We start from the raw sequence: 15,983 nt of genomic DNA on the forward strand, positions 1-15,983 counted from the left end.
AAGCTTTTAATAGCTCCACCAAAAATACAGCTAATTTAGAGGGTTTATAACTCCCTTCTTTGACTGGTATTAGTAGACAGTCTTATATTATGTTTTCTGGATAGAGTAGAAAACAAAAGAAATTTGTAGGTACCAGTGTAATGGTAAAAATAAGTACATTTCCTTTTATTATTTTTTGAAAGATCTGTTTATTTGAAAGGCAGAGTGACAGAGAGAGGTAGAGACAGACAGAACTTCCATCTTCTGGTTCACTTCCCAAATCATCACAAACAGCCAAGTCTGGTCTGGGCTGAAGCCAAGAGCCAGGAATTCCATCCTGATACCACAAGTAGTTGGTAGGGGCCCAAGTACTTGAGCCATCATGTGCTACTTTCCCAGGTACATTATCAGGGAGATGGATTGGAAGTGGAGCAGGGACTTGAACTGGCATTCTGACATGGGAAGTTGGCATCATTGGTGGCCCTTAAACCTCTATCATAATGCCAACCCCTCCCTTATTCTTTTAATCAATCAGTCTCTCTCTGTCTCCCTCACCCCCAGTGTTTTGAATCAAAAAACATCGAAATTATTTGAGGTACATTTCTTCCTGAAATAAATGTACAGTCTAGCAGTGATGAGATAGACAGGGGTTGGGGGATAAGGTGAAAGGAGAGAGAGGGAGACTGTGTGTAAAATAGCTACAGAGATGAGTGTGGTCTGAGTTTTGGAGTAGATTACTAAAGGCAAGTTAGGGATTTTAAAAATAAACTGGACATCCACATTTTCATGGGGAGATAATAGGAATAATGCCCTTTAAAGATTCCAGACTTACTATTCTACAAGAAATAAGACTTTCAATGGCACATATAAAGCTGTAATTCCATCAACTTGTTCTGGTGTCATTAAAAACCAAGAGTGAAGCTTGAGTGGTTTATCAGTGTCACTGAAATCCAGAGGTGGAATTACATCCTAATAAATATGCATGGCTGTTACAGTTTACCCTGACAGAAATCTGTAGGCAGTACTGAAATGTGTGCTAGTTTAAGCATGGTTCTTTTTGAAGGATTTGACTACGCTAATTCAAAATTAAAATTATGTGAATTGAGATTATATCAGTCTTATTTTTTTCATGCCAGTACTTGAGGATTTTACTGCTAAATTGTCCATGTTGACTTGTCTTTAATATGAAGTAAATTTAATCTCTGTTCATTTTTGGTGTTAAGTTTCCCTTAGAATATTTGGTAATAGTGTTAATATTGCTTCTTAAGTGCCTTAGCACCTGTAAAACAGAGTAAAGTGTCCTTTAGAAATACATATTTTGGGAATTTGCTGATGAAAACAATTGTGTTTTCCTTGAATTAGTAATGGGCTCAGATTCAGAATAGTAGCGGGTTTTAAGAGTTGTTGTGGTATTTTAATTTTTGATGTTTGTTCAGATCTTTATGAAATCTGTTGTATATGCTACCACTGATTTCTCCCCCATGTTTGAGATATATATATTGATTATTAAATCTTTGCTATGTCTTTTGTAGATTTTGAGAATGACCAGTGTGTTGTCACCTCAACACTTAGTACATTCTGATTAAATGTGTGTATTTTACCTTGTTATAGTGGAATGATTCGGGAACAAACCTAATTTCTTCCAAGAAAAGCAGCCCTTGAGTTATATAAATTGGATCCATCTTAAATTTTATGATTATAGCTTATGACTTGTTGTTAATTAATCATTAAAGCTTATTTTATTTTTCATTTCTGTAAAATGTCAGGATATTGTTTATAATATTAACATTTTCCCTTCTCAACTGAATTTGAATGTTCTCACTTAACGGTGGAATAGTGCGAGTCTAATGATACCCAATTTAAAAATCCAAATCCTGAAATTTTTTCATGAATTTCACACAGATCCATTTGGAGGAAAAACCTGATTTGAATTGATGTATGGCCATTTATAATTTGTATTTATACTGGGTACACTGAGCATACTGTTTTATTATGGGTGTTGCCTCAGACCCTGCCAGGTTATACAGATGTACAATTTATGCACCTTATTACTTTCCTAAAATCTGAAAAATTTATAAACTCCAGTTCACATGATTTACTGTTTTGTTTGCTACCCTAGAATAAGGAAGAAGTGATGGCTGTGAGGCTCCGGGAAGCAGATAGCATAGCTGCTGTGGCTGAGCTGCGGCAGCACATTGCTGAGCTGGAAATCCAGGTACTGTACAAAAGTTAGAAAGTCCGTGGAAAAATTATGTCGTATTTTCTCCTTCCCGCTGTGGCTGAAAAATGATCTGCTTACATCTTCACCTTCAAAACTGATTCTGTATTCATGCTTACTTCCAAGTTCATTTTGTTTTATCATGGTAAAATGCAGATAACAAAATTTAACATTTTAAAGGATACTGTTCTGCAACATTACATACATTCACATTGTTGTGCAATCATTACAACATCCATCTCTAGAACTTTCTCATCTTCCCTAACTGAAACTCTGTACCCATTAAACACTAACTTCCCATTCTCTCTGATCCCCAGCCCCTGGCACCACCATTCTGCTCCTATCTCTTTCATCTTGACCAGTCTAGATACTTCCCATAAATGGAATTATACAGTGTTTTTCCTTTCATTACTGACTGGCCTGTTTCTATTAGCATAGAGTTCATTCTTATTGTAGCATGTGTCCAAATTTCCTATTTAAGGTGGAATAATATTCCGTTACAAGTATAGACTGCATTTTGTTTATTCATTTGTTTGCTGCTTCCACCTTTTGGCTATTGTGAATGATGCTGCTCTGAACATGGATGTACAAATATCTGTGCAAATATCTGTTAGAGTCATTTCTTTTTTAAAAGATTTGTTTATGTATTTGAAAGACAGAGAAATTTCTTCCATCTGCTGGCTAACTCCCCAAATGGCCTCAGCAACCAAGTCTGGGCCAGGCCAAAGCTAGGAGCCAGGAACTCCATCCTGGTCTCCCACGTGGGTTTCAGGGGCCCAATTTCTTGGACTGTCTTCCGCTGCTTTCCCAGATGCTTAACAGGAAGCTGAATCAGAAGCAGAATAGGCCAGGACTTGAACTGGCGCTCTGATACAGGATGCCAGCATCACAAGCTGCAGCGTAACCTGCTGTATTACAGTACCAGCCCCCCTGCTTTCATTTCTTTTGCATTTATACCTAGAAGTGGGATTGCAGGATCATGTAATAATTCTACTTAATTTTTTAAGGAGTTGTCGTATCATTTTCTACAACAGCTCTACCATTTTACACTCCTACTAGCAGTGCACAGGGTGTTCCATTTTCTCCACATTCTCATCCACACTTATTAATTTTGTTTTGTTTTTATACTCATCATCCTAATGGGTATGAAGTGGTATCTCATTGTGGCTTTGATTTGCATTTCCCTAATGATTAGCAATGTTGAGCATTTTTTCATGTGCTTAGTTGGTGTTTGTATATATCTTTGGATAAATGTCTACTTAAGCCCTTTTCTCTATTTTGAATCAGTCTGCTGTTGTTGCTGAATTGTAAAGTTATTTAAATGTTCTCAGTGTCAGTCCCTTTTTGGAGACTTGTTCATGGTTTGCAAGTATTTTCTTCCATCTGAGTTGCTTTTTCTGCTGATATTGTCCTTTGATGCACAAAAGCTTTAGTTTTGCTAAAGTCCAACTTACCTGTTTGTTCTTTTGTTGACTGTGCTCCAAGTCCATTGATGGTTTATCATATTCCTGTATTGTCAAGGCTGTTTTCAAAAGGAAACTCACAGCTGTAAAAATAAGCATATTTTGTCACTTTTTAGGGCTTACTTTAAAAAAAAAAGATATTTTGAAATGCAGAGTGACATAGATAAAGGGATCTTTCGCCCACTGATTTACACCCTAGATGCCCACCTCACCCTGGGGGTAAGTCAGAGTGAAACCAGGAGCCAGGAACTGCATCTGGGTCTTTCACGTGGGCAGCAGGAACCCCCAAGCATCTGGGCCATTATCTTATATCTCCCAGGTACACTAGCAGGAAGCTGGATTGGAAGTGAAGAATAACCAGGACTCCAGCCAGGTGCTCTAATATGATACACAGACATCCCAAATGGCTGCCCAACCTGCTGCTCTACAGTGCCTCCCTCCCCCATGTCCTACTTCTTATTGTACAATATGGCAAGGTAGAAAGTACCCTAAATAGGCAAAATATTATATTTAAATTTTTATGTCTTTGAAAGTATTTTCTGATATTTTACTCCCAAATCATAATAAGCTTGTTACTATAATATCTAGAATTTTCTTCCCACCTGAAATTTCCTTTTTCCTTAAATTTCAATTTAAAATTCAGTTTATTTCTAGACTTAACGTGCTATATTATAGCTTCATCTTTTGATTTGTATCAAAAGTAACAGCAGCATATTTTGATTTGTAGAAGTTTTTTAAAAAGTATCCTTTGGGGCCAGCATTGTGGCCTAGTGAGTTAAGCCACCACCTGTTACACCGGCATCCCATATGGTCACTGGTTCAAGTCCTGCCTGCTCTACTCCCTGCTAGTGTGCCAGTGAAAGCAGCAGAAGATGGCCTAAGCGCTTGGGGCCCTGCAGCCACATGGGAGACCCCAAAGAAACTCCTGGCTCTTGGCTTCAGCCCAACCCAACAGGGCCATTGCAGCCATCTGAGGAGTGAACCAATGGATGGAAGATTCTCTCTGTCTCTCCTTCTCTCTCTGTAATTCTGCCTTTCAAATAAATAAATAAATCTTTAAAGAAAAGGAAAGTATCCTTTCTGTTCTATTGATAATATTTCCCATAAAGTACAAATAGCCAGAAAAAAGTCAAATGCGAACCAACTATATACTATATTTGTAATTAGTTATTTAAATCTTATTATCACATGCAGTTCTACTTTTAGCCTATAGTTTTCTAATATCAACAAAATTAGAAAATTTGCTATATTTCTATACATCTTAATCACAAAGCAAGATTTAAATTATTCTTTACTCATTCTGAAATATTTATTAGAATGAAAAGTGTAGCATTGTTCCATGTGTTATTATAAAAAATATGTAACATGGTTCCATCCTTTTTGAAAATTAAGGACTGGCATTTGACATAGCAGTTAAGACACCACTTGGAATGTCTGCATCCAATATCAGAATGCTGGGTTTGAGTCCTAGCTTTACCTCCAATTCTAGCTCTCTCTCTGCCTCCTCTCTCTGTGTAACTCTGACTTTCAAATAATAAATAAATCTTTAAAAAAAAAAAAAGGACTAAGAGTCAAAGGGAGCACATAAACAAGTCTAGTACCTGCTAACACTAACCGATAGAATAAATAAAGGGGAGAGTGATCCAACATGGGAAGTGAGATACTCAGCAGACTCATAGAATGGCAGATGTCCTAAATAGCACTCTGGCCTCAGAATCAGCCCTAAAGGCATTCGGATCTGGCTGAAAAGCCCATGAGAGTATTTCAGGCATGGAAAGCCAAGACATTCTGGCAAAAGATCTCTGTGAGTGAGATCTCAGTGGAAAGAACAGGTCTTCAAAGAAGGAGGTACCTTTCTCTGAAGGGAGGAGAGAACCTCCACTTTGACTATGACCTTGTCTAAACAAGATAAGAATCGGAGAACTCAGAGGGCTTCCATAGCCTTGGAAACTCATGACTGGAGCATAGGGAGATTACTGATGCCATAGACAGGAGTGTCAATTGGTAAAGTCAACAACAGGAGTCACTGTGCACTTACTCCTCATGTAGGATCTCTGTCCTTAATGTGCTGTGCATTGAGATTTAATGCTATAACGAGTACTCAAACAATATATTTCACTTTGTGTTTCTATGGGGGTGCAAACTGTTGAAATCTTTACTTAATGCATACTAAACTGATCCTCTGTAAAAAAAAAAAAAAAGAAATTATCAACTCCCAACTTGACTCTCACTGGGATTAAACATGACAATAGGTCTGATCTGATTTCATCATCATTAAAAAAAATCATCTATTATTTTTCACTTTATGTTTCTGTGTGGGAGCAAACTGTTGAAATCCTTACTTAATGTATACTAAGCTGATCTTCTGTATATTAAGATAATCGAAAATGAATCTTGATGTGAATGGAAGGGGAGAGGGAGTGGGAAAGGGGAGGGTTGTGGGTGGGAGGGACGGTATGAGGGGGAAGCCATTGTAATCCATAATTCGTACTTTGGAAATTTATATTCATTAAATAAAAGTTAAAAAAAAAAAAAGTAGTATGCGGGGCCGGCGCTGTGGTGTACTGGGTTAATCCTCCGCCTGCAGCGCCTGCATCCCGTATGGGCGCTGGGTTCTCGTCTCAGTTGCTCCTCTTCCAGTCCAGCTCTCTGCTATGGCCTGGGATAGCAGTACAAGATGGCCCAAGTCCTTGGGCCCTTGCACCCGCCTGGGAGACCAGGAAGAAGCACCTGGCTCCTGGCTTCATATTGGCACAGCTCCGGCCGTTGTGTCCATTTGGGGAGTTAACCAATGAAAGAAGACCTTTCCCTCTCTTTGTCTTTCTCTCACTGTCTGTAACTCTACCTGTCAAATAAAAAAAATTAGCAGTTATTGCTACCTAAGATCGTGATAGAAACTAATGCCTGTACTCAAGAAGTCTATCCAGTCACTTCCTGTTCTCTTAGCTTCACTTTATTTTAATCATGCCATAATTGTGTCATTTTTAAGTGCATTTAATTTTCCCACTTTTAAAATTTTTTTAAAAATTTTTATAGGCAAATTTAGTGTTTCATTTTGTGTCTCCTAATAGATTTCTAAGTCATCACTTTAATTGTATGTGTTTCATTTTAAAACTATATCACGGTATATTTATTATATTACTAATGGACGTTTGGGCATTTCTGGGGTGGAACTGTTTTGAACAGTGCATGATTGTGAGCGATCTTGTGCATTATGCTGATCTCCTGTGCACAGGTTTCTATAGCATGTGTGCCGAAGTGTGAAAGTAATAGGTTGTAGGGTATGCAAATCTTTAGCTTTATTTTCCGAAGTGCTTGTTGTGGTTTAAACTCCTAGTGACAACATGTAAAAGTTCTTGTTATTCCTTCCACATCTTCTCTGATCCGTGGTCATGTCACATGTTTTGATTTTTGCCAGTCTGGTGGGTATGCCGTGATAGTTCATCATGACATTAATTTATACTTTCTGGAAGCTGGCCATTGGGATTCCTTTTTTGTTTGTTTGTTTTAAGTGCTTGTTAGAGGCTTTTGTCTGTTTTTTCTAGTAGATTATCTTTTTCTTATGAACGTTTGGTTCTTTATTGATACTAAGTTTTGCAAATATCTAATCCCACTCTCTCAGTTTTGTTATTTTTTTTCTCTTATTGTCTTTTCATTAATGGACCGAAAGTTTTAGTTGGCACTAAACAGTTCCACCCGAAAGTTATACAGGCACTTCCAATTCAACATGTTTAATATCAGACATATTCCTGTTCTATACAAAATGTCTCCTTCTTTTGTTCATCAAGTCTTGATTAGTGGATCATCGCTTAACAAGTTAGGACTTACTGTTTTCTTACCTCTAGAATATATACCTATGAATGTCTTCAACTTTAATAGATAACAAGTTATTTTACAAAGTACTTGTAATTAGTTCACTTCCCCACTGATGGTTATCTTTGGAGATCAGCCTTCAGATGATTCTTAATAGTTCATGCATGTTAAAGTGTTTTAGCCAGTTCTGTAGTCTTTCAAAAGAGTTAAATCTCGGCCAGTGCTGCGGCTCACTTGGCTAATCCTCCACCTGCGGCGCCAGTACCCTGGTTCTAGTCCCTGATGGGGCGCCAGATTCTGTCCCGGTTGCTCCTCTTCCAATCCAGCTCTCTGCTGTGGCCCAGGAAGGCAGTGGAGGATGGCCCAAGTGCTTGAGCCCTGCACCCGCATGGAAGACCAGGAAGAAACACCTGGCTCCTGGCTTCAGATCGGCACAGCGCCAGCCGTAGCAGCCATTTGGGGAGTGAACCAATGGAAGGAAGATCTTTCTCTCTGTCTGTCTCTCTCTCACTAACTCTGCCTGCTTAAAAAAAAAAAAAAAGAAAGAAAGAAAGAAAGAAAGAAAGAAAAAGTTGTCTCGAGTAAGTCTCTAACTAAATCAAAGTGAATATGAAAAATTGAAAACATGTTTTAAAAAATCAAAAAAGGCAAATGAATCATTTTAAAACTGTTTTTGACACTTTCATGGCATTTCTATTCCCCTTATCACCTCTTTGGTTCATCTGTTTACCCCTTATCTGAACTGTTGTAATAACTTCCCATTCAGATTCTTTTTCTGTGTTCTCAATTCTTTTTAAACTATTACCAGAGCTACCTGCCTGCCTGCCTTCCTTCCTTCCTTCCTTCCTTCCTTCCTTCTCTCCCTCCCTCCTTCCCTCCCTCCCTCCTTCCCTGCTTCCCTCCCTCCTTCCCTCCCTCCTTCCCTCCTTCCTTCCCTCCCTCCTTCCCTCCCTCCTTTCCTCCTTCCTTCCCACCCTCCCTCCTTCCCTCCTTACCTCATTCCCTCCTTCCCTCCCTCCTTCCCTTCTTCCCTCCTTCCCACCTTCCCTCCCTCCCTCTTTCCCTCCCTCCTTTCCACCCTCCCTCCTTCCCTCCTTCCCTCATTCCCTCCTTCCCTCCCTCCTTCCCTCCTTCCCTCCTTCCCACCCTCCCTCTTTCCCTCCTTTCAAGATTTATTTATTTATTTGAAAGGCAGAGTTACAGAGGGGCAGAGGCACAGGGAGAGGTCTTCCATCTGCTGGTTCACTCTCCAGATGGCTACAGTTGCTGGAGCTGTGCTGATCTGAAGCCAGGAGCCAGGAGCTTCTTCCAGGTCTCCCTCAGAGAACTGGATTGGAAGTGGAGCAGCCGGGAATTGAACTGGCGCTCATATGGGATGCCAGCATTGCAGCCGGCAGCTTTCCTGCTATGCCACAGTGCCGACCCCCAGAGCTGTCTTTCTAAAACATGGAAACTTCTGTTACCTACCAAACCTAATCAACATTCCTTAGCATAAAATCCTTATCTTTTCGTTGTGCCCAAATCTGCTTTCCCAGCATCTAGTCTCACTGACTTTCCCAGCCACCCCCTGTATACACTATGAACTCTTCCTGCAACTTTCACATTCTTTCACACTTCTGTACCAGTCTGTACTCTATCTTCCTTGATTGCTGTCTTTTTCTGTACTCCTGTTCCTCTACTTTTGAGTTATTTCTGCTTCTCTTTCATGACTTACGATTGAGTGTCCCTTGGCTAACTGGTAGTAAATGCATTTAATAACTGTGTTTTCATTAAATGTCTCAGTGATTCAACATTTATTTATCTAATGCAGATTAAGATCCATAAGTAGGTCTTTTGTTGAAACTTGGAGCTCCTTTTCTAATTTTAACACATTTTAGGTTATTCTTAGTCATGGAAGTATGTTAACATCATTTTCAGATTCCACTAGGGGGAGAACTCAGTCAAAGACCTTTTTATTCCAAATCTCTTCAGGTTAACTCTTCCAATTACTGTCAATCTTTTGTGAATAAATTTTTTTCTCCTAAATCAAATTTTCTCAAACTGTTCATTTAATAAGTTATATTTGCTTTTTAATATAATTATAAAGAGTATACTGTTATAACCATCATATTTAGGTAAATAATTTAGATGAAGACATACTTGTTTTTGTGAATACTATAACATTCTGTAGTATATATATTTATGATGCTTATGTTTGTTAAATTTGTTTTCAAAGATCCTGTAGTCAACTTGAAACTTTCATATCTAATTTAAAGTTCATGATCTACCCCATCTGAGTTCTTCTGACATAACTGCACCTGTAATCTTCATGTTCTCCAGAATGCCACATTCTTTGTTACAGTGAACTGAGCCATTTTTAAGTATAGCTGCTTTCAAGTTTTAGACATTTTTCTAGGACTGTTTTTAATATTATATTGTATTTATTCAAAAGGCAGAAAGAGAGAGAGAGAGAGAGAGAGAGAGAGAGTGAGAAAGAGTGAGCTCGGAATACCTACAATAATTAGGGCTGGGCCAGGCTAAAGTCAGGCAACAGGAACTCACTCCTGGTCTCCTGTGTGGGTGGCAGGGACCCAGCTAGTACAGGATGCAAGCATTCTAAGTAGCATCTCAACCACTATGCCGAATGTCTGCCCCAGAACTGTTTTTAAAAGTTACCTTAGATTCTTGGTTCTCAAGCAGGATGACAGTTACTTATTGGTGAATTTTAATCATCATTCTGCTTTAATAGTTATTTGGGACAAGTTATGTACCTATAAAACTAAGGGATTTAACTCAAAACTTTCATCAAATGTAAAAAATTATACCATGTATGTCATGTTAATATTTTTGAGAATTCTTTTATCATAATGAATTTGAATTATATAATCTCACTTCATTTAGATCTGTAATACTTTCTCAGATAGAGCTCTTTTGCCCAGATTTCTCTCTTGCAAAAAGATTCTCATCCTGATCACTATACTTGTAGCCTGCTTTATTTATTTATTTATTTATTTATTTATTTTGACAGGCAGAGTTAGACAGAGAGAGAGAGAGAGACCTAGAGAAAGGTCTTTCTTCCATTGGTTCACTCCCCAGATGGCCACTACAGCCGGCCCTGTGCCGACCCGCCGAAGCCAGGAGCCAGGTGCTTCTCGTCGTCTCCCATGCGGGTGCAGGGCCCAAGCACTTGGGCCATCCTCCACTGCCTTCCCGGGCCATAGCAGAGAGCTGGACAGGAAGAGGGGCAACCGGGACAGAATTCGGCGCCCCGAATGGGACTAGAGCTCGGGGTTCCCGGCGCTGCAGGTGGAGGATTAGCCAAGTGAGCCGCGGCACCAGCCCCCTGCTTTATTCTTAAAAAACAGTTTTTTTAGGCCGGTGCTGTGGCTCAGTAGGCTAATCCTCTGCCTGTGGCACCAGCACACCGGGTTCTAGTCCAGGTCGGGGCGCCGGATTCTGTCCCGGTTGCCCCTCTTGCAGTCCAGCTCTCTGCTGTGGCCTGGGAGTGCAGTGGAGGATGGCCTAAGTGCTTAGGCTCTGCACCCGCATGGGAGACCTGGCTTTGGATCAGTGCGGTGCGCCAGCCACAGGGCACCGGCCGCAGCTGCCATTCGAAGGTGAACCAATGGAAAAGGAAGACCTTGCTCTCTGTCTCTCTCTCTCACTGTCCACTCTGCCTGTCAAAAAAAATTTTTAAAACAGTTTTTTTTATCATAAATTACACATTTTTATTTTTTCTGTCTACATCTTTCTCCATGATGTAAACTCCTTGAGATAGGACTTTTTGTTTGTTTAATTAGTTGCTGTTTTTCAAGCAATGTAGTATATAATGTCTGGAACATAACAGTTGCTCAGTAAATACTTGTATTTGAACAAATTTATACAGTAATGCAATCATCTGATGTTATTTCTATGGGAATTGATTTTTATGTATGTAATTTGAATATTTAGATTTTTTAAATTCAGAGACTATATTTACACATGCATCAGTTTATAGACATTCATGCGTTTGCTCCTCTATGAGAAGGAGAAAATGAGTTCAGCCTCTGCCAATAACTATTTACGATTATATAAGAGAACCTGAGCCTGGCCCCTTCTTTGAAATTTAAACTACTGAAAATTCATGTCCATTTATTGTTAATGTGTGATGGTGCCAATTGTTGTGTTCAAAAAGAGGGATTCTGTTTCTTGCTATCTTCACAAATATTTTACAAGCTAGTTTTCTGATTGAATATCTTTTTTTTTTAACATTTATTTATGGGGCCAGTGCTGTGGCATAGGGGGTAAGGCTGCCACCTGCAGTGCCAGCATCTCATATGGGCGTTGATTTGAATCCTGGCTGCTTGACTTTCAATCCAGCTCTTTGCTATGGCCTGGGAAAGCTGTAGAAGATGACTCAAGTTCTTGGGCCCCTGCACCCTTGTGGGAGACCTGGAAGAATCTCTTGGCTCCTGGCTCCTAGCTTCGGATCAGCGCAGCTCCAGCTGTTGTGGCTATTTGGGGAGTGAACCAGCAGATGGAAGACCGCTCTCTCGCTCCCTCTGAGGAAGGAGAGATTTTCCATCCTTCCTCAGAGGGAGGGAGGGAGAGGGAGAGAGTGAGGAAGAGAGGAAGGGAGGAAGGGAGGAGAGAGAGAGAGAGAGAGAGAGAGAGAGTCTTCCATCTGCCATGGCCAGAGCTGCACCAATCCGAAGCCAGGAGCCAGGAACTTCTTCCAGGTCTCCCATGCAGGTACAGGGCCCAAGGACTTGGGCCATCCTCTACTGCTTTCCCAGGCCATAGCAGAGAGCTGGATCAGAAGTGGAGCAGGCAGGACTTGAATCGTTGCCCAGATAGGACACTGGTACTGCAGGTGGCAGCTTTACTCGCTATACTACAGTGCCGCCGGCCCCCTGATTGAGTATCTTAAACTAATGAAATTTCTTTAGGTAACCTGCAACAATAAGTATGATGGGTAGTATGTTGTGGTAAAGTGCGTTGTGCATCTGTGATGCCCACAACCCATATCTGAGTGTGGATTCAAGTCTCAGCTGTTCTACTTAGAATCCAACTTCCTGCTGATGTATCCTGGGAGGTAGTAGATGATGGCTCAAATGCTGGGGTCCCTGCTACCCACATGCAAGACCTGAATGGAGTTATGGGCTCCTGGCTTTGGCCTGGTCCAGCCCAGGCATATGGGGTGAACCAGCAAATGGAAGATATCTCTCAGTGTCTCTCATTCTGCTGTTCTGGCTTTCAAGTAAATAAAATAAATAAAACATTTAAAAATGCAGTCTAATCAAAATAAAGAGCTTCAAGGAATTTAATTATTAGGAACAAGAGGCCTCAATGACTCTGTGGTCACAACTTTTTATCTTTCTGTTTTCTTGTAATTGCTAGGATGGTGGTGTTGGGGTGGGAGAGGTTCTTTAGAAGAAGACATGTAAACAACTATTTGAAGCAGGTGAGATATGGGTAGTTGAGGGAAGAGTAGAAGAATAAGTACTGAGGGCCTGCAGCAGATCTAAGTAGAGTCTTAAACTGAAACGAGATAGGGGAGCAGAAGACTGAGAGCTAAGTAGCATCAGTTACGTGGAGCCTAAGCACTTCGATTTTTTTTTATGATTGCTTTTGAACATTGAATTGATCACTTAGATGACATTTAACCTATTAAAAAGATAGTATTTTCATTGGAAGGAAATGGTGATTAAAAAGTAAGTTTTCTTTTGATGTTAGTGTAATTTTCCTTCTTTGGTCTCTTGATCCAAATGTTCTATGTCAGAATTTGTTTGTTATTTGAAGACTATTTTTGCACTAATACGAAACAGAGCTGTCTCTACTTCCCAGATAGGGGAACAAAACACAGAAAAATTCATTTTTGCTCAGTTAGTTGAGGAAAATAGGTGGGAAATGAACCCTTTACATATTTAACCTAAGAATGAGTTTTTATTTTGGTGATTATAAGGCTATACATATATAAATAAGATATATTTATTTGTCATAATCACATTCCAGCCTTCTATATGCTAAGCTAAGCATATCTATAAAATCAGTGCCACCTTGTTATAAATGATGGAAAGTTTTTCATTTGAAACATTGTGGGTCTACTCAAATCCAACTTTTGGTTCTCTTCCTGGTACCCAGTAACATTTGCCCACTTTTGTTAGTTTGCCCAACAGATAACCTCTAGGGATGCCTCAGATGGGCAATACCCTAGCCACTCTTGGCTTAAAAAACACCCACTCACAATTCTGTTCTGACGTACAATGAGGGAGCTGGGTTTAAATCAGTGTGCTCAGATCAGCAGGCAGTTTTAACAGAGATGGAAAGGAAGTGATAAAATTTTTACCATTACCTCTAAAATACTATATTTTTAATCGTGAAATTACAATGACATTACTAAATGATGGGGTTTATCATTGAAATCAGTTTGGACTTTCCAATTTCCTGAGCTAATTTGCTAATAGTTTCACAATGGGTAATAGTTTATATGCCAGCTCTTAGGTAGCAAACTTCTTTTTGAAAGATTCTTTTTACCCCTTGAAGTATAGTTGTACAGTAGTTTAGAGTTTTCATTTTAAGCAACTAAAATGTTCAATTATTTTTTACTTGTCTTTAAGGACTTTCTCAATTTTAAGCATGTTTTTTAATTTGAGAAAATAGCTATTCTGTAATAATATCTAGTCTTCTTTTTTAAAAGATTTATATTTTATTTATTTGAAAGACAGAGTTACAGAGAGAGGTGGAGACAGAGAGAGGGGTCTTCCTTCCGCTGTTTCATTCCCCAGATGGCTGCAACAGCCAGAGCTGCACCAGTCCGAAGCCAGGAGCCAGGAGCTTCTTCCTGGTCTCCCACATGGGTGCAGGGGCCCAAGGACTTGTGCCATCTTCTACTGCTTTTCCAGGCCATAGCAGAGAGCTGGATTGAAAGAGGAGCAGCTGGGACTAGAACCAGCTCCCATATGGGATGCCGGTGCTTCAGGCCAGGGCATTAATACCTGCTGCGCCACAGCACTGGCCCCAATAATATCTAGTCTTAACAGTAGTTTTCACCAAAGGAAGTTAGGTATATAGACTGTTTTACTCAGCTTGCTGTTTAGTCATTAGGAATTAAGAAATTGTTTAAGAATTTTTTTCCTGAAGTGCCCAGAGATGGTTCTTTCCTATTCAACTTCAACATGCAGTAAAAGGAATTAAGTATCTAGAGGTTTTTAGACTATTGCTCTGCCTAGAAGGACATCATTCAGTTCTCCTAAGCCCAGCTCATAGAAAGGTCTCAATTAAGAACTAATGAAGGAAGAGTAGAACTATTGGTCATCTTGATGTCATTTAAAAGTAATTTATGTACACTTAGTGCCCAGATTTTTATTTCTAATACCATTCTCCAGGAAATGGAACCAACACTACTTAAAGACATGGCTGATTCTTGAACTGGGACAAGAAATATCCAAGTTAAGCCTGGAACAACTTGTAATGCCAGAAAGTAAGGAACTGCTCAAGACCAAAACATACCCCAGCATTAGTAGGGGTATGTTAAATGGACCAAGCAGCTAGCTCAGAGAGCTCCCATCAGCCAAAGGTAGAACAATTTGTGGGGATAAAAAAAAAAAAAGCACTTAAAGTGGTAGTGGATTATAACCCAAAGTATAAAATATCTATGAGCCCTTCCTAACATAATGATTAAATAAGTAAATAATAGCAGAGAAGTTACACATTTGTGGTAGAGTTTTGTAGACTGCCTTCAAGGAGGGAAGACGTGAATCCCCACTCCTTAATTGTGGACTACATGTAATGAGTTTCCCTCACAGGATGCATATAGAATGCAAAGTGCAATGGAGGGACCTGATGGACACTACCTAAGCCAGGTGATCGAAGTCAGTATCAACAGTTATAAATCATGTTACACTTGAACTGAGCCAAAAAGTTGAGAAGCCATCACAAATCATATTGATAGTAGGTGCTATTGGTATGAGTAATGAAAATGACACTCTGCCTCTATGGCCTTCCTCCCAGTAACCTGTAATCTTAGTCTTACCGTGATAAAAATATCAGACAGATTAATCATGGACATACTAAAAGTACCTGAACAGTATAGCTCAAGCTGCCAACGTCATCAAAAACAAGCAAATTTTGAGAAATTGCCACAGTCAAAAGAAACCTAAGCAAATAACCAAATGTAAAGTAGTCTCCTAGATAGAATCTTGGAACAGAAAAAAAGACACTGGTTAAAAAACAAAAAACTGAATAAATATGAATAAACTGTGGACTTTAGTTAGTAATAATATATCTTTATTGGTTTGTTAATTGTAACAAATACCATACTAATGTAAAGTGTAAATTATAGGAGAAGCTGAGTGCTGGGATATGTAGGTCTTCTCAGTTTTTCTGTAAATGTAAAGCTGTTCTTAAAAAATGTCTAATATAAATGGTTTATGTGAGTCTGTGGCTTTTAGGAACCCATTGAATTATAAGTACTGGCCACAACATTGATTCATTTCCCATTAAACTACAGTTTATGAAAAACATTTCCCCATGTTTGAACCTGGAATAAA

The 15,983-nt window shown here is 39.4% G+C and overlaps 1 protein-coding gene across 9 annotated transcripts in view; it reads left to right on the forward strand.

Annotated features, from left to right (window-relative positions):
• The window catches only part of EVI5 (ecotropic viral integration site 5), a 237,619-nt gene that overhangs the window by 158,879 nt on the left and 62,757 nt on the right, over window positions 1–15,983 (forward strand). For all 9 annotated transcript variants that reach the window (XM_008264880.4, XM_070078034.1, XM_070078035.1 and 6 more), the window contains one exon: window positions 2,099–2,194. In XM_008264880.4, the coding sequence (XP_008263102.1) occupies window positions 2,099–2,194 (96 nt within the window). The remainder of the gene's footprint in view (window positions 1–2,098; window positions 2,195–15,983) is intronic.

The sequence above is a fragment of the Oryctolagus cuniculus genome, chromosome 7, assembly GCF_964237555.1.
Source record: "Oryctolagus cuniculus chromosome 7, mOryCun1.1, whole genome shotgun sequence".
NCBI lineage: Eukaryota > Metazoa > Chordata > Mammalia > Lagomorpha > Leporidae > Oryctolagus > Oryctolagus cuniculus.